At 42.6% G+C, this 19,352-nt stretch overlaps 1 protein-coding gene across 1 annotated transcript; it reads right to left on the reverse strand.

Annotated features, from left to right (window-relative positions):
- Nucleotides 1–25: 25 nt before the first annotated feature.
- LOC111964289 (ribosomal protein S6 kinase alpha-3) lies at nucleotides 26–19,127 on the reverse strand. Its single transcript, XM_023988124.2, has 22 exons — nucleotides 18,794–19,127; nucleotides 18,291–18,332; nucleotides 17,131–17,247; nucleotides 16,876–16,957; nucleotides 16,628–16,708; nucleotides 16,434–16,513; nucleotides 16,177–16,283; nucleotides 15,927–15,964; nucleotides 15,608–15,750; nucleotides 15,351–15,421; nucleotides 15,159–15,247; nucleotides 12,899–12,963; nucleotides 11,425–11,527; nucleotides 11,197–11,321; nucleotides 10,962–11,087; nucleotides 10,777–10,866; nucleotides 5,672–5,830; nucleotides 5,324–5,485; nucleotides 5,073–5,149; nucleotides 4,819–4,936; nucleotides 3,020–3,160; nucleotides 26–2,914 (listed from the first exon to the last, which is right to left on the reverse strand). Exons 1-22 carry the CDS (start codon nucleotides 18,857–18,859, stop codon nucleotides 2,792–2,794), a joined length of 2,205 nt encoding a protein of 734 aa, XP_023843892.1. The 5' UTR covers nucleotides 18,860–19,127; the 3' UTR covers nucleotides 26–2,791.
- Between the last annotated feature and the right edge of the window lie 225 nt (nucleotides 19,128–19,352).

Genomic DNA, 19,352 nt, shown 5'->3' on the forward strand with positions numbered 1-19,352 from the left:
GGTGGAGGAAAGAATTAACAATTGATGCATTATTTGATTGTATATTTATTTGATGTATTCATGATCATTTTTTAGGTTACAAATGAAGCTGCAGTCACTTGCCTGGCCCACATCTACTGAGACAAACATTTCTCTGTAAAACATGGAAACAACCAGAGGGGAAAGACGGTATCTATTCGCCCCTCCATCTAGCATGTTACATACCCCCAGCATCTTCTTGGAAAGCCCTTCCCTTTCCCTTAAACCCCCCACTACAGCTGTCCTGTGACCATCATGCACACCAAGTAGAAAATGTTTCATTCATCAACATATCCAAAAATACATTCTTAATGGTCTCTTAAAAGTAGACTGGAAAAGTAATCTTAATTGCTATAAGTATATCCCAAGTTCACGTTTCCCTTTATGATTATGAGAAGGACAAAAAAATTGAAAGACTAAGTAGAGCAAGAAAACTCCAACCCCTCTGGGCCCTGCCCCAACACAAATGCCTGAGAGAAAGTGCAGCAGCAGCTACTGGAGTGAGGAAGGAGGTTAGCACTTTTTCTCCCCCATTGCTGACAGGGCCTTGGTAAACTGTTGCACAATTGAGGAGTTTGTCACTGTCCAAACCCTAATTGCCCAATAAATAAGCAACATAGTAATAATTCCATGTTGCTTATTCCCAGAGCCTTGTATTTAGAAAGTTGAGCCAATGTGGTTTCCGCATCATGATGCATTTTATATTGACACTTCAACATTCTATGGCAGCCATGTTAGCTCACTATTAACATTAGCTACATGGGGAATATAAAAATAAAATATATATTTTTTAATAAAACTGAATGTCTGAATTGGGCATTATGATGCAAAAACATGACACTAAAACATTCCATGGCAGCCATAATAGTTCCATAGAAATAGAATGAATATAACAGGCATCCCCATTAAAGTCAATGGTAGCATAATGGCTGGACTGGCAGCCATTGAGTGTACCTATGACTAGGTTGTATATGACAAAGGTTAAGACAATAGGATTCTAATAGCCCATAACTCTTTGCAAGACTAGGACCAGCTATGCTGGTTAGCAATGGCGCTGGTAGTTAACGAACACTGTTGATCCCAGATTTGTGACAATGTTGTCTTAACCTGTATATTTTTTCCCTAGACCAATGGCAGGAAGTAAAAGAAAGAAGTATAAACTTCAATCTGTTAAGTCAACTCAACTGACATTACAAAAAATACATTCATGAGCCACATCAGCTAGCACACTAGTGTCAAACTCATTCCACGGAGGGCCGAGTGTCTGCGTGTTTTTGCTCCTCCCTTGTACTTGATTGATAAATTAAGATCACTAATTAGTAAGAAACTCCCCACACTTGGTTGTCTAGGGATTAATTAAAAGGAAAAACCTACAAGGCCCTCCATGCAAAAAGTTTGACACCCCTGAGCTAGCATCATTTGAATGAACATTCTACATTACCATGGCAATCCAGAATCTGTTGATATAATATTCAAAATAAAACTTAGCGGTCAAACAAGGAAATGGTTCCATTCAATTTTCCCATAGGGGATTTTAGAAACACTTAAAATAAGGGCTTTTTGATAACGGTGTAAATCTCTCTAGGACAAGGTGACTTATAAACGTATTTACCCCCCCCCCCTCCCCCAAAAGGTGCTAATTAACTGTGAACGTGGCTATCATAAAGAACTACAAATGCCATGATGACCTGTACGAGACTGCCAAATCGAGGTAAAGGAAATAATGTCTGGATTAACCATTTTAGTTACATTTAGTAATGAATAAATTGGCAAAATGTCTTTAAATTGACAATTATGTGAACTGTCTTGACACAATAACTGTCAGCAAAGGTGTCAGCACGTGCATGAGCTTGCAGGTATTTGTAATCTTGCATGTCTACTTTGACACTAATTAGCATTTTAGAAGCAGAGTAAATGGAGACAAATATATTGGTTAGTCACCTTGTCAGAGATTTACATGGTCATCAAAATGACACGTCAGGGTAAACGTACACCAAACATAGCCCTTATTAAGTATTTACATTTCCTATGGGAAAAATAAATGGTGGAAAAACAATTGGAACCATTTCTCTGTTTAACTGCTAGGTTTTAGGAGTGTTATGACACCTCCACTGTGGGGCTCTATGGTGAGTGTTCCCATGAGTTTACCAGTCAAATTGCCAGGGTTAGAGCACCAAGTCAGTTCCATTCATTCTATTTCTATGGTTAGCTCCCCATTTAACATGACATGGGGAATATTTAAACAATGCTATGTAACCAAATGTCTGGAATTAGAACAATATAACACATTCTAAAAGTTGGCCTAACTAAAAATATGACTGTTTACACGCATCTAATCTTTTCAGATCTATACAAGTGCATAGGTAGGGGGTAGGGGCTTAGCGGTTGATTTGGAATAAGGGGGACTGACTGTGCTCCATGCAACTGGGGGAAACAATTTTAACCCTTTCCAAACCCCTTCATCCCCCAGTGCTTAACTCAATCTCTGTTTAAACACAGACCTATAGAAACCCGTATACATTTAATTCTATTTTTGTAGTAAATATCTAATTTTCATAAAATATACAGTTCAGCCTTTCCAAGAGTTTGTAACTCTTGGTCTGAAGGCAGTGATGATTGTACAAGCAAATACATGATACATTTTCTCAGTGAATGGGTTACCGTTTCTTTTTGGTCTTACACACTGTTCTTCTAACACAGCGGGTGTCGAAACACACTAATGCACTGGTGCAGTAGCATTAAACAGGTGAGATTGATACTAGTGGCAGGTGGATCACAGGGCTGTGGAGGTCAACTTCTTCACTCCTCTTCGTTGAGCTAACGAGGAGCGCCCTACAGGGTCCAGCACAGGGGGAACATGCATGTTCAGAGCAGAGTAAGTGGCTGCCATCGCACCCTGTAAGAGGGAGAACAGTCTTGGTGTTAATTTATCAATACCCAGCAGAGAAGCTTTCAGAGTGGCAGAAAAGAGAGACTAGTGCATTGAATAAAGTTTTGTTACCTTGACCAAATGAGGAGCATCCTGTCTATTGAGCTGGTACTTGGGCAACTGGTCCTTGTGTAATATCCAAGGGTGTCGCAGCACCTGAGCAGCAGTTAGCCTCTGGTGGGGGTCCACATGCAGCATCTTGGACACTAGGTCCTAAAGACAGCAATGTCAATGTTCAGATTGTGAATACTATCTCTTCCATCAAGTATACAGTGCATTCGGAAAGTATTCAGACTAATTCACTTTTTTCCACTTTGTTACATTACAGACTTATTCTAAAATTGATTAAATATTTTTTATTCCCTCAATCTACACACAATGACAATTCAAAAACAGGTGTAGAAACTTTAGCAAATTTATAAAAAAATCTCAAACTGAAATATCACATTTACATAAGTATTCAGGACCCTTTACTCAGTACTTTGTTGAAGCACCTTTGGCAGCAATCACAGTGTGCTTCATGTGTTCTTGGGTATGACGCTACAAGCTTGGCACACCTGTATTTGGGGAGTTTCTCCCATTCTTTCTGCAGATCCTCAAGCTGTCGGGCTGGATGGGGAGCGTTGCTGCACAGCTATTTTAAGGTCTCTCCAGAGATGTTAGATTGGGATCAAGTCCGGGCTCTGGCTGGGCCACTCATGGACATTCAGGAGACTTGTCTTGAAGCCACTCCTGCGTTGTCTTGGTTATGTGCTTAGGGTCATTGTCCTGTTGGAAGGTGAACCGCAGTCTGAGTTCCTGAGCGCTCTGGAGCAGGTTTTCATCAAGGATCTCTGTATTTGGCTCCATTAAATCTTTCCCTCGATCCTGACTATTCTCCCAGTCCCTGCCACTGAAAAACATCCCCACAGCATGATGCTGCCACCACCATGCTTCACTGTTGGGATGGTATTGGCCAGGTGATGAGCGGTGCCTGGTTTCCCCCAGATGTGACACTTGGCATTCAGGCCAAAGAGTTCAATCTTGGTTTCATCAGACCAGAGCATCTGTTTCTCATGGTCTGAGAGTCCATTAAGTGCCTTTTGGCAAACTCCAAGAGAGCTATAATGTGCCGTTTACTGAGGAGTGGCTTCCGTCTGGCCACTCTACTATAAAGTCCTGATTGGTGGAGTGCTGCAGAGATGGTTGTCCTTCTGGAAGGTTCTCCTATCTCCACAGAGGAACTCTGGAGCTCTAGGTGGTTCCGAACTCTCTTGGTGGTTCCAAACTTATTCAGTTTAAGAATGATGTAGGCCACTGTATTCTTAGGGACCTTCAATGCTGCAGAAATGTGTTGATAACCTTTCCCAGATCTGTGCCTCGATCCCGTCTCGGAGCTCTACGGACAATTTATTTGACCTCATGGCTTGGTTTTTGCTCTGACATGCACTGTCAACTGTGGGACCTTATATAGACACGTGTGTGCCTTTCCAAATCATGTCCAATCAATTGAATTTACCACAGGTGGACTCCAATCAAGTTGTAGAAACGTCTCAAGGATGATCATTGGAAACAGGATGCACCTGAGCTCAACATCGAGTCTCATAGCAAAGGGTCTGAGTACTAGTTTTGTTTATTTTTAATACATTTGCAAAAAATTTAATTTGTCATTACGGGGTATTGTGTGTAGATAAAAAAGAAAAGAAAAAAATATTGAATACATTTTAGAATAAGGCTGTAACATAAACATTTGGAAAAAGTGAAGGGGTCTGAATACTTTACGAATGCACTGTATAGTGCTAGGAAAAGGATTCCGTTTTGAAACCACTATCATAGAGTAATTGGATACTATGGAAAGCAGTGCTGCAGTACAACCAACATCCCAGACATACCTTGGCCTCTGCTGAGACTGAATTCCAGTAGCCGCCCGTCAGAGAGAACTTTCCACTGCCGATCCGAGCCAAGATCTCTTCGGGAGTATCCTCTGGTCCATTGGCAAAAGGAGTGAACCTGAAATTTCAAGATAAATACATACTAATAATAAGGACTAATAAAATATGAATGTACTTTATTGTTCCTATTGTATTATGTGTTAATATTTTTATGAACACCATTGGCTGCATTACTGTTGGTAAAGCACGCATACCCAGTAAGCATTGTATAGAGCAGCACTCCTAGACTCCAGATATCACAGGCTGCATCATAGCCCTGTTTCTTCAGAACCTAACAACAATAGGAAGTATTGGACACTGCATTAGAATACATAATGCAAAGAATGCCATGTCAGTTACTAGACAAATATATTGACCACTGAAAATACGATGAACTTGTTATACAGTTAGACAACCATTAGCTGAGCATGCAGGTACTAGTCACAGAAACATGTAGAAGAGACACCTCGGGGGCGACAAAGTTGGCAGTGTAGCAAGGAGTCATCAGGAGCCCGTTTTCAGCTCTCAGCTGTTTGGCGAAGCCAAAGTCACAGATTCGGATGGACTCTGGGTTTCCAGACTCATCCACATACAGTATGTTACTGGGCTTCAGATCTCTATGGACAACCTGAGCAGGGGGTCAGAAATTCCATCAGTGACATAGTGAGTCAGGGAGGCAAATTTTAGATTGTCAACTCGTATTGCTTATACAGTAGAAAGGTCCTGTGTATTGAAAGTAGCAAAGTGCTCAAAATATAGTATATACTTGGAACACGTAATATATTATGTATCATTGTGATGGTGAATGTTTTACCCCCTGTGCATGCAGGTACTCTACAGTTTTGGTGATGGTGTGGAGAACTGCACTGGCCTCCCTCTCAGAGAAGAACTTCTGTCTGAGGATTTTATCCAGCAGCTCTCCCCCTTTCATCAGCTCTGTCACCAGGTACACTGAGCGCCCATCGTCAAACACCTAGTTAACAGGGCACACAACCTCACAATGTCACCCAGAGAGACACTCACAAATAACTCATTATAGAAGAGTATTCAGCACACAAAAAAAATATTCCCATAACTCACAGAACATCGACATACTAGCCAAACAATGAAACAACAATTCAATTGGGAATCTACACTGAACTCAACGTGTAAAGTGTATGTCCCATGTATCATGAGCTGAAACAAAATATCCCAGAAATGGCCGACACGCACCAGGGTTATATATTTTCCCGGTATTTTACAAATGTTCCATTCTGCAAATAAATCACTTTCCTCCCGGGTAAGCCGGTATTTCCCGCCAAAACCAGAAGTGTCATTCAAAAGCATTATAAAGCATATAATGTCTGGATTTGATTGGAGCTTTGATCAGCATGAAAATTCAAACCTGATGTGCCATATATTAAATATACTGAACAACAATATAAAAGCAACATGGAACAATGAAAAATATTTTACTGAGTTAGTCAATTTAAATTATTATTATACCTTTATTTCAACAAGGAACACAGAATGAGACCATGGTCCCTTTTATTGCTGGGCCCTGCGTATACATGTTTACACATACAGTTTAGCAAATTAGGCCCTTATCTATGGATTTTACATGACTGGGCAGGGGTGCAGCCATGGGTGGGCATAGGTCCATCCACTTGTGAGCCAGGCTCACCCACTGGAGAGCCAGGAGCAGCCAATCAGAATGAGTTTTTCACCCACAACAGGGCTTTATTACAGACAGAAATAATCCCCCCCCCCCCCCCGGGGTGGAGAAGCCGGATGTGAAGGTCCTGGTCTGGAGTGCTGACATCGTGGTCTGCCGTTGTGAGGCCAGTTGGACGTACTGACAAATTCTCTTAAACGATGTTGGAGGCAGCTTATGGTAGAGAAATGAACATTTAATTATCTGGTAACAGCTCTGATGGACATTCTTGAAGTCAGCATGCCAATTGCACACTCCCTAAAAACATGAGACATCTGTGGAATTGTGTTGTGTGACAAAACTGCACATTTTAGAGTGGCTTTTTATAGTACCCAGCACAAGGTGCACCTGTGTAATGACTGTGCTGTTTAATCAGCTTCTTGATATGCCACATCTGTCAAGTGAATAGAATATCTTGGGAAAGGAGAAATGCTAACAGGGATGTAAACAAAGTTGTGCTCAAATTTAAAGAGAAATAAGCTTTTTGTGCGTATGGAACATTTCAGAGATGTTCTATTTCAGCTCATGACACGTGGGACCAACACTTTACATGTTGCATTTATATATTTTTGCTCAGTGTACATTTTATGAGCCCCAAAAAAGCCCAAATGATTGTGCCATTATCCAATACACACGATATAAGCACAATGCACACGCGCATGATAAGCACAATACACACAAGCATGATTATACAATACACGCGACAGAGAACCACAAAAGCCCATATACAGTTGAAGTCGGAAGTTTACATACACCTTAGCCAAATACATTTAAACTCAGTTTCACACTTCCTGACATTTAATCCAAGTTAAAAATTCTGTTTAGGATCACCACTTTATTTTAAGAATGTGAAAAGTCAGAATAATAGTAGAGAGAATGATTTATTTCAGCTTTTATTTCTTTCATCACATTCCCAGTGGGTCAGAAGTTTACATACACTCAGTTAGTATTTGGTAGCATTGCCTTTAAATTGTTTAACTTGGGTCAAACCTTTTGGGTAGCCTTCCACAAGCTTCCCACAATAAGTTGGGTGGATTTTGGCCCATTCCTCCAGCCAGAGCTGGTGTAACTGAGTCAGGTTTGTAGGCATCCTTGCTCGCACACGCTTTTTTCCCCTATGGGATTGAGGTCAGGGCTTTGTGATGGCCACTCCAATACCTTGACTTTGTAGTCTTTAAGCCATTTGGCAACAACGTTGGAAGTATGCTTGTCCATTTGGAAGACCCATTTGCGACCAAGCTTTAACTTCCTGACTTATGTCTTGAGATGTTGCTTCAATATATCCACATAATTTCCCTTCCACATGATGCCATCTATTTTGTAGTGCACCAGTCCCTCCTGCAGCAAAGCACCCCCACAACATGCTGCCGCCACTCCCGTGCTTCACGGTTGGGATGGTGTTCTTCGGCTTGCAAGCCTCCCCCTTTTCCTCCAAACATAACAATGGTCATTATGGCCAAACAGTTCTATTATTTATTTCATCAGACCAGAGGACATTTTTCCAAAAAGTATCATCTTTGTCCCCATGTGCAGTTGCAAACCGTAGTCTAGCTTTTTATGGCGGTTTTGGAGCAGTGCTTCTTCCTTGCTGAGTGGCCTTTCAGGTTATGTCAATATAGGACTCGTTTTACTGTGGATATAGATACTTTTGTACCTGTTTCCTTCAGCATCTTCACAAGGTCCTTTGCTGTTGTTCTGGGATTGAGTTGCACTTTTTGCACCAGAGTACGTTCATCACTAGGAGACAGAACGCGTCTGCTTCCTGAGCGGTATGACGGCTGCGTGGTACCATGGTGTATATACTTGCGTACTATTGTTTGTACAGATGAACATAGTACCTTCAGGCGTTTGGAAATTGCTCCCAAGGATGAACCAGACTTGTGGAGGTCTACAAAAAACATTCTGAAGCGTCTTCGGCTGATTTCTTTAGATTTTCCCATGATGTCAAGCAAAGAGGCACTGAGTTTGAAGGTAACTTGAAATCATCCACAGGTCACATGCCAATTGACTCAAATTATGTAAATAGCCTATCAGAAGCTTCTAAAGCCATGATATAATTTTCTGGAATTTTCCAAGCTGTTTAAGGCACTCATTAGTGCATGTAAACTTCTGACCCACTGGAATTGTGATACTGTGAATTATAAGTGAAATAATCTGTCTGTAAACAATTGTTGGAAAAATTATTTGTCATGTCCTAACCGACTTGCCAAAACTATTGTTAACAAGAAATTTGTGGAGTGGTGAAAAGCGAGTTTTAATGACTCCAACCTAAGTGTACGTAAACTCCGACTTAACTGTAATAAATATAATAAACGTCCCTTTTTCAGGACCCTGTCTTTTAAACACCGTTTCCATGCTTGTTCAATGAACCATAAACAATTAAATGAACATGCACCTGTGGAACGGTCATTAAGACACTAACAGCTTACAGACAGTAGGCAATTAAGGTCACAGTTATGAAAACTTAGGACACTAAAACAGGCCTTTCTACTGACTCTGAAAAACACCAAAAGAAAGATGCCCAGGGTCCCTGCTCATCTGCGTGAATGTGCCTTAGGCATGCTGCAAGGAGGCATGAGGACTGCAGATGTGTCCAGGGCAATAAATTGCAATGTCCGTACTGTGAGACACCTAAGACAGCGCTACATGGAGACAGGACGGACAGCTGATCGTCTCGGCAGTGGCAGACCATGTGTAACAACACCTGCACAGGATCGGTACATCCGAACATCACACCTGCGGGACAGGTCAAGATGAAACAAAACTGCCCGAGTTACACCAGGAACGCACAATCCCTCCATCAGTGCTCAGACTGTCCGCAATAGCCTGGACTGAGGGCTTGTAGGCCTGTTGTAAGGCAGGTCCTCACAGACATCACCGGCAACAACGTCATCTATGGGCACAAACCGTCGCTGGACCAGACAGGACTGGCAAAAAGTGCTCTTCACTGACGAGTCGCAGTTGTGTCTCACCAGAGGTGATGGTCGGATTCGCGTTTATCGTCGAAGGAAGTGAGCGTTACACCGACGCCTGTATTCTGGAGTGGGATCGATTTGGAGGTGGAGGGTCATCATGGTCTGGGGAGGTGTGTCCACAGCATCATCGGACTGAGCTTGTTGTCATTGCAGGCAATCTCAACGCTGTGCGTTACAGGGAAGACATCCTCCTCCCTCATGTGGTACCTTCTGCAGGCTCATCCTGACATGACCCTCCAGCATGACAATGCCACCAGACATACTGCTCGTTCTGTGTGTGATTTCCTGCAAGACAGGAATGTCAGTGTTCTGCATGGCCAGCGAAGAGCCCAGATCTCAATCCCATTGGGCACATCTGGGACCTGTTGGACCGGAGGGTGAGGGCTACGGCTATTCCCCCCCAGAATTGTCTGGGAACTTGCAGGTGCCTTGGTGGAAGAGTGGGGTGATATCTCACAGCAAGAACTGGCAAATCTGGTGCAGTCCATGAGGAGGAGATGCACTGGAGTACTTAATGCAGCTGGTGGCCACACCAGATACAGACTGTAACTTTGAATTTTTGAACCCCCCCCCCCCCTTTGTTCAGGGATACATTATTCAATTTCTGTTAGTCACATGTCTGTGGAACTTGTTCAGTTTATGGTCTCAGTTGTTGAATCTTGTTATGTTCATACAAATATTTACACATTAAGTTTGCTGAAAATAAACACAGTTGACAGTGAGAGGACGTTTCCTTTTTTGCTGAGTTTAGGATAATAGCACCATCTTGCTGTAACTTCAGTCAACGGTGACTGGCGCAGCGGTTTAAGGCACAGCATCGCAGTGCTAGAGGCGTCACTACAGACCCGGGTCCGATTCCAGGCTGTATCACAACCAGCCTTGATCAAGAGTTCCATAAGGTGTCGCACAATTGGCCCAGCATCGTCTGGGTTAGTAGAGGTTTTACTTGGCTCATCGTGCCCTAGCGACTCCTTGTGGCGGGCTGGGGGCCTGCAGGCTGACCTCAGTTGTCAGTTGAACAGCGTTTCCTCCGACACATTGGTGTGGCTGGCTTCCAGGTTAAGCGAGCGGGTGTTAAGAAGCGCTGTTTGGCAGGTCATGTTTTGGAGGATGCATGACTCGCCTCCCGAGCCCGTTGTGGTGTTGCAGTGATGCGAGAAGATCAAAATTAGTTCGAAAAAGGGGGTAAAATACAACAACAAAAAACAGTGCTGCTTGCTTCATTCACATACTGCTGATGTAATGACTCACATCTTTGAGAGTGATGATGTTGGGGTGCTGTCCATAGCGCAGAATAATCTCCACCTCTTCTGTGGGGTCCCTCTTGGCCTTACTGATGATCTGGGATAACAACATCAGTAATAACAGTTAATCCTACCATTCTACCATGGGCATTCCCAGGGTGTGACATGGGCAGCCCCAGGGTTACAGCTCACCTTTACAGCATAATCCATACTGTTGCTCTTCTGAACACAGCGTTTGCATATGGAGTAAGAGCCCACACCAATGTCCTCCTTCACATCGTAGGCATCACTAAACTGTGCTGTGTTTCTGTGGAGTTGCTGAAGAGAGAAATAGACACAGAGACCAATTCTGCCATTTCCACACACAACCATATTATAATAAATAAATACATACAGGGACCTATCCAGTGCGTGTGTGTGTTGGTACCTGTATAGAGGACATGTTGATGTTAATGTTCTGTGGAGGTTGACTCTCCTCATCTGAGATAGCCACGAAGCTGAAGCCTCTAAACAGCTGGTTGGTGTTGGCACTCGGGGGACAGCCGGGAGAGTCTGTGGGGAAAATCCTCATGTCAACCCTCGCTACTTTTCATTCACACACACAATTATGAAACTGTGTATTGTATAAAGCGCCAAACGAGAATCTGTCATTTACCCCGTGGAGTTTTTGCAGTGAATTCAGAGTCAAAGTAGATGGTGTCATCAGGTCTGCCACTCGCAGGTTTGAAGGGGGGATGGAGTTCTCTCCTGAATAATTTCTACAGGCATACCAAGAAAAAGGGAAAAACATTAGAATAAACCTTAACATGTTCATTTTATTTAACTGGGCAAGTCAGTTAAACTTCTTTGGGATAGGGGGCAGTATTGTCACGTCCGGATGAAAAGCATGTCCAAAGTAAACTGCCTGCTACTCAGGCCCAGAAGCTAAGATATGCATATTAGTAGATAGTAGATTTGGATAGAAAACACTCTGAAGTTTCTAAAACTGTTTGAATCATGTCTGTGAGTATAACAGAACTTATTTGGCAGGCGAAACCCCGAGGACAAACCGATCAGATTTCTTTTTTTGAGGTCACTCTCCTTTCAATGTGTTTTCATTGGGAATCCAGGTTTCTAAAAGGGACCTTCTTGCAGTTCCTATCGCTTCCACTGGATGTCAAGTCTTTAGAAATTGGTTGAGGTTTTTCCTTTGAGAAATGAAGAGGTAGCACTGTTCAGAACGAGGGTAGAGGGAAGTGTACTCTTTGATAGAGGCGTGTGACCTGAAAAGCACGCTACACATTGTTTTCCTCCGGTATTGAACACAGTATATCCCGTCTTAAATTTTATTGATTATTTAAGTTAAAAAATACCTAGTGTTATTAGGAAAGTACTTTGAAATGTTTGGACAAAGCTTACAAGTAACTTATGAGAAATTTTGTAGTCATGTTGCGCTAGTTGGAACCGGTGTTTTTCTGGATCAAACGTGCCAAATATATGGACATTTTGGATATATATATCGACGGAATTAATCGAACAAAAGGACTATTTGTGATGTTTATGGGACATATTGGAGTGCCAACAGAAGAAGCCAAACGCAGAAATATCTTTATTTCTGCGTTTTGTGTCGCGCCTGGAGGGTTGAAATATGATTGTCTGTGTTTGTTTGCTGGGGTGCTACCCTCAGATAATAGCATCGTTTGCTTTCGCCGTAAAGCCTTTTTGAGATCTGACACGTTGGCTGGATTCATAACAAGTGTATCTTTAATTTGGTGTATTGCATGTGTGATTTCATGAAAGTTAAATTTTTATAGTAATTTATTTGAATTTGGCGCTCTGCATTTTCACTGGATTTTGGCCAGGTGGGACGCTAATGTCCCACCTATCCCAGAGAACAAATTCCTATTTACAATGATGGCCTAATCCGGCCAAACCCTAACCCGGACGACGCTGAGCCAATTGTGAGCCGCCCTATGAGACTCCCAGTCAAGGCTGGTTGTGTTCCAGATCGGAATCGAACTAGGGTCTGTAGTGACGCTTCTAGAACTAAGACAGCTGTGCCACTCGGGAGTTAAAAACATAAAGCATTTATAATACACACGGACAGAGGAGCAGGCAGATGGCAAACGCATATTAATAGGCAAACTTACGTTCCAGTCAATTGTGGAAAATAAGGAATGTCTCTTGATCTCTTCCACTCCGTCTGGACCAGCACCTGTGAACAACAAATCCACACACATTACAGGATACCTGTGGTATCTTTTGTAATATGATTGCAGTTCAGTAATGACAAATGTCAAACACTACTATTTTTTGGGACCTTTTTCATCCCAATTTCATGGTATATAATTGGTAGTTAGTCTTGTCCCATCGCTGCAACTCCCGTACGGACTCGGGAGAGGCGAAGGTCGAGAGTCATGCATTCTCTGAAACACTACCCTGCCAAGCCACACTGCTTCCTGACACACTGCACGCTTAACCCGGAAGCTAGCCGCACCAATGGGTAAGAGGAAACAGCCAAACTTGCGACCGTGTCAGTGTGCATGTGCCCGGCTCGTCACGGGAGTCGCTAGAACAAGGACATCCTTGCCGTACAAACCCTCCCCTAACCCGGACAACGCTGGGCCAATTGTACGCCGCCTCACGGGTCTCCCGGTAACGGCTGGCTGCGACACAGCCCAGGCTAGAACCCAGATCTGTAGTGCCTTAGACCGCTGCACCACTTGGGAGACAACCAAACACTATGTTCCGACTAGAGTGGCAAGATATTTTTTTTCCATTTGAGTGAGATTCTTTTAAAAAGGGGCTATCTGTGATTGCTACATACATTTTTGGACTTGTGAATGAATGATATGTGCAGTTGAAGACAGAAGTTTACATACACTTAGGTTGGAGTCATTAAAACTCGTTTTTCAATCACTCCACAAATTTCTTGTTAACAAACTATAGTTTTGGCAAGTCGGTTAGGACATCTACTTTGTGCATGACACAAGTAATTTTTCCAACAATTGTTTACAGACAGATTATTTCACTTATAATTCACAGTATCACAGACCTCCACAAGTCTGGTTCATCCTTGGGAGCAATTTCCAAACGCCTGAAGGTACCACGTTCATCTGTACAAACAATAGTACGCAAGTATATACACCATGGGACCACGCAGCTGTCATACCGTTCAGGAAGGAGATTGCGTTCTGTTTCCTAGAGATTAACGTACTCTGGTGCGAAAAGTGCAACTCAATCCCAGAACAACAGCAAAGGACCTTGTGAAAATGCTGGAGGAAACAGGTATAAAAGTATCTATATCCACAATAAAACGAGTCCTATATCGACATAACCTGAAAGGCCACTCAGCAAGGAAGAAGCCACTGCTCCAAAACCGCCATAAAAAAGCCAGACTACGGTTTGCAACTGCACATGGGGACAAAGACCGTACTTTTTGGAGAAATGTCCTCTGGTCGGATGAAAAAGAAATAGAACTGTTTGGCCATAATGACCATCGTTATGTTTAAAAGGGGGAGGCTTGCAAGCCGAAGAACACCATCCCAACCGTGAAGCAAGGGGATGGCAGCATCATATTGTGGGGGTGCTTTGCTGCAGGAGGGACTGGTGCACTTCACAAAATAGATGGCTTCATGAGGTAGGAGAATTAGGTGGATATATTGAAGCAACATCAAGACATCAGTCAGGAAGTTAAAGCTTGGTCACAAATGGGTCTTCCAAATGGACAATGACCCCCAAGCATACTTCCAACGTTGTGGCAAAATGGCTTAAGGACAACAAAGTCAAGGTATTGGCGTGGCCATCACAAAGCCCTGACCTCAATCCTATAGAAAATTTGTGGGCAGAACCGAAAAAGCGTGTGCGAGCAAGGATGCCTACAAACCTGATTCATTTACACCAGCTCTGTCAGGAGGAATGGGCCAAAATTCACCCAACTTATTGTGGGAAGCTTGTGGAAGGCTACCCGAAACATTTGACCCAAGTTAAACAATTTAAAGGCAATGCTACCAAATACTAATTGAGTGCATGTAAACTTCTGACCCACTGGGAATGTGATGAAAGAAATAAAAGCTGAAATAAATCATTCTCTCTACTATTATTCTGACATTTCACATTCTTAAAATAAAGTGGTGATCCTAACTGACATAAGACAGGGAATTTTTATGTAAATGTAAAAACACTTTATAGACTAAACTTTTAAAACTATAAATGTTGATATCATGAATCCATAGCTTTGTCTATGAATTTAAGAGTGGTTACATTTCTCCAGCCCCACCCCTCAGCTTTTTACCAAAACAAGGGCAGGGATGCGCTTTGTTATTGTTTCAACTGTTGATTGCCACTTTAAGCACTCATCAGTTACAAGCCATGGTGCACAATACCATTTTAGTGATGGAGATTGATTACCTAGTCTGTTGCCTGGGTTGCGTTTGAAAAGGTTACGTAGGAGAGATTGGGCGTCTTGGCTCAGGAACTGTGGCATTCCCAACTTGGCCCTGCAGTGCAAACAAAACAATTACCATGGTAGATTGAGATCAAACTGTTATTGGCTAACAGCCTGGTTAAACTGGTACTCAAGACAGGTTGAGTAAGACGCACTTCAGTATCATGGTCATGGTTTCCTTCCGGTCCTTCCCTTGGAAAGGCAGTGTCCCAGTCAGCATCTCAAACTGGGGAAGATGAAAACAACATTTTATTAACATGTCTAATCAGTGGCAATGTCAGCCATTGGACACATTGGCCCATCCAGGCAGATATGAATGTGGACACACTTGATACTGGATATCAGATATTTGAACACATCCCAGGGTAATGAATTGCAAAGATACGGTACCATTTGGAACTCCAGCACTCACCATGAGCACACCGTAGGACCACCAGTCAGCGCTAAGGGTGTGTCCTCGGCGGTTCACGACCTCTGGTGCCATGTACTCCACTGTTCCACAGAAAGAGTAGGCCTTGTTCTCATGATCAATGGACTCTTTACTAAGGCCGAAGTCTGGAACAAACAAAGGGCAGCAAAATGAGAGTTGAGCTGAAAATGGTACATAGGAAGACTAAGGGCTCCTAAAATGAAAGGGCATTAAAAACACTTTCTTATTCTGCTCGGTGGCTGAGTCAGGCTGAGTGTGAATATGAAACATTAATATGCAATAGGAGCAGAAAATCACCCACCAGTGAGTTTGATATGGCCCTCCTCATCTAACAGAATGCTGAAAGGACAGAGTGATCTCAGTCAGAGGAAATTCAACATCCGCCAGCAGAAACACATACAGTAAACAGACGGTATATAACATAACTTCGAAGGTCAAAATAACATTAGATTTATATAAAAAATATGCAATCATTTCCCAGGTTGCTGATTGGAAGAGAAACAAGTACCTAATAGGAAGAAGCAATGTCATAGCATTAGTGTGATATGTACTTCTCAGGTTTAAGGTCTCTGTAGATGATTCCCAGGCCATGCAGATGGTCCAGGGCCAGAGCCAGCTCTGCCAGGTAGAACTTCACATCCTCCTCTGTGAACATCACCTGGTAGACAGACTTGTTAAAAACACACCTAATACACAAACTCACCAAAACTATTATAATATGGACATGAATTACCAGGGAAAAATAAACCATTTTATTTAATGTAAAAAATAAAAAAAAATCTTAAAAAATGATTTGAATTCTGCTCACCTCTTTAGACAGCCGTGTGAATAGATCTCCACCTCGGAGGAAGTCCAGAATCAGGTACAGCTTCCCTTCTGTCTGGAATGCTGTGAAGAATCATGGGTACACATTGAAGTAAAAACTCATCTGTAAGGTTTAATGACCTGTGCTTATATCAGACGTAGAAATATGACAGGGCAGACAGATGTCTGATAACTCACCGTAGTGTAGTCCGACTATGAAAGGATGGTTCACCTCTACCAGAATGTCTCGCTCCATCTTGGTACGGACCCTATCTCGCACTGGTGATTCGTGAAAGAAATTACAATTAAAAACACGACTGTATATAATTCAACAAAAAACATATATACTGTAGTTGTAAAGTAGTTTTAAAACCATTGCAAGCATGATATATTCAATATCAACAAATTCACAAAAAAAAAAAATGTATCACCGCAGACTAGTGTACCTTTCAAAGTGGCCTTTTTCAGCACCTTCATAGCATACAGCTGTCCAGCATCAGGCCCTGTTATTTTCTTCACAAGGAACACCTGAACAGGGGAACATAGATAAAGAGACACAAATCAGTTCAGCTATTAAACCCAACAGCTTCCATCAATCAGTCAGTCTCTTTATACACAAATGTTCAGAGATACGAAAACCATAATATAAAAAAAAAACATTTCAACCACTACACCATTTCATCTCACACACTGTCATTTACCTTCCCAAAGGATCCCTGTCCCAGGACCTTGCGGAGCTCAAACTGCCTAGGATCAGCCCTTTCAGAGCCCTCTTTAACATGGTTTGTGATACTGATCTCATTCACTGAGCCCTCATCCTGTGAAAGATGAGAGACACAGTCAAAAAAAAAACAGGCATGCCCCAAATACACAGCAGTGTGGAGAGAGGATAGCAATACACAGCAGTGTGGAGAGAGAATAGAAATACACAGTAATTCTATAAAAACAAAACACAAACGTACAGATACACGTCACAAAGAATAATAAACATAAGCAATGAAATGAATCAAATACATTCACAAGTTTTGAAGTAAAACCCTACCAAGAAAGAGACTGTTTCAGCGCTGCATACTCAGAACCTTATCTTTGCACTAGAGCAGAGAGTCATACTGTGGGAGGATGGAGAAATCAACTCCCATGCTTTCCCACCCAAACACAACACCAAGCCACATCAGACCCACGTACAGCACACCAGCTCTTAGCGAATTCCTTCTTTGGCCTGTGTTCTGCCCCAGCGGTGGCCAAATCCTCCATGCCAGTGCTGGGCCAGTGGAGCCCCTCTCCCTGTGTCACAGTGTGGCCGCGCTGGGATAGACTGCGCTACGCTCTGATCTGCCGGGGGAGGGAGCTGCCGACTGACAGCTTGCAACCGGGTTCCATGCATCCAACACCCCCTCCCACTGCATCAAAAGGTGTGGAGGAGGATGACTAAAAGACATAGCATGCGCTCTCCCTCTTTCAGTCGCTTTCACTCTTTCGCTACCCTTATCTTCTCTTTAATCATTTTGCTCTCACCAACCCCACCACTAGTCCATATTAAAACATAGTTTTATTGTGGAGTGCCTGGATGTAGGTGTGTGAGTAGGTGAGAGAGGACAAAGAGAGAAAACTGAATTGAGAGAGAACATGAAACATAAATACATATGCACACACCAGTGGAGGCTTTCCAGCCATAATAATGGCTGGAAAGGAGTTAATGGCATGGCATCAAACACATGGAAACTATGTGTTTGATACCCTTCCAATGATTCCTCTCCAGACATTACCACGATCTCCCCAATTACGGTGCCACCAACCTCCTGTGTAAATGAGACAGTCTGGGAGAAGACAGGTGAGATTATTATTCAAAATGTTTACTCACACTGCATACAGTTTCATCCTCCCCCATTGAGTCATCCATGACCTGTAACACAGAGAAAGCGATTTAACTTTGTCTCTCACACAAAATTGGGGTGGGCTCGTGTTTTTGAAACTGTGTAATATGCTTCAGGGCCAATTGTTAGTTGATTAGAACATATAGGAATAAAACTGCATTTAATAGACCTAGTTTACACTTTAGAAATGGCAACTTGAACGATAAATATCACATGTTCGCTGTAGTGAGCGATTTGTTCCCCCCCCTCAAGATTTCCTGCAACAAATGGCTGTCACAGGTATCAGCCTGCACTTCTTGAGAAATAAGACAGCTAAAAATCACAAATATGTAGTCCTTTTTTAATCGTTTAAGTTTAATAATCAGTTTATGCGAAACTAAATCGAAGTTGGTGTCCCACAAACTGTGTGAGGAAGTGAATTCACAAGAGCCCGCGTCAAACGTTGACAAATACAGCTAAGGTGGCCATCGTTCATTGGCATGTTCATTACCTCGTTTTCCGAATTCTCCAAGGCCATTTTCTGCCATGGGTCTGCTCCAAACTGTGCCAAGGGCATCTTCGACAAGAGTTCAGTCGCTGCCGCGCGCTTTCAGTGACTTAACACTGTCAAGGGTGGGATTCGGAAAATTATTTCTTGGGGGGAGGGGTTCTCTTAAACGAGAAAAACAAAATAGTAAAATGGTTCCAGTTCAACCCTAACTATACGTTTAAACGGCTTTTATCACTCTTGCCAATGTTTTCTAGAAACTACATAAGCACTTTTTCCACATCAAAAATCACTCACTTCCGTTCTCTCTCAATATGGCGCCGTGGTTCGGTCTACCTGCATGTCAGAACGAGGCTCTGGAATGCGTCACCCGGCCATACGTCATTGGTTGGGAGGGACATGATATGGCATCAAAACAGGTGATGATAAGCAATCACTAGGTTACAGTTGATCAAATATACAAGTCTCGATGTGACATGGAAAATGTAACCTAGAACTTACATCACAATAGGGTCATATAAGTTGAATAGCCATGTCATTGTTTAACATTAAGCATCCCATC

The sequence above is a fragment of the Salvelinus sp. IW2-2015 genome, linkage group LG5 (assembly GCF_002910315.2).
Source record: "Salvelinus sp. IW2-2015 linkage group LG5, ASM291031v2, whole genome shotgun sequence".
Taxonomy (NCBI): Eukaryota; Metazoa; Chordata; class Actinopteri; order Salmoniformes; family Salmonidae; genus Salvelinus; species Salvelinus sp. IW2-2015.

Bases quoted from the DNA above. Each gene is read 5' to 3' on its own strand.
- LOC111964289 (XM_023988124.2), bottom strand. From the start codon at position 18,859: ATGCCCTTGGCACAGTTTGGAGCAGACCCATGGCAGAAAATGGCCTTG. The intron at 18,333-18,793 runs GTAATGAACATG...TCTGTGTTACAG, and splicing joins TGGAGAATTCGGAAAACGAG to GTCATGGATGACTCAATGGG. The intron at 5,831-10,776 runs GTGAGTCATTAC...CCTGTTAACTAG, and splicing joins ACATCATCACTCTCAAAGAT to GTGTTTGACGATGGGCGCTC.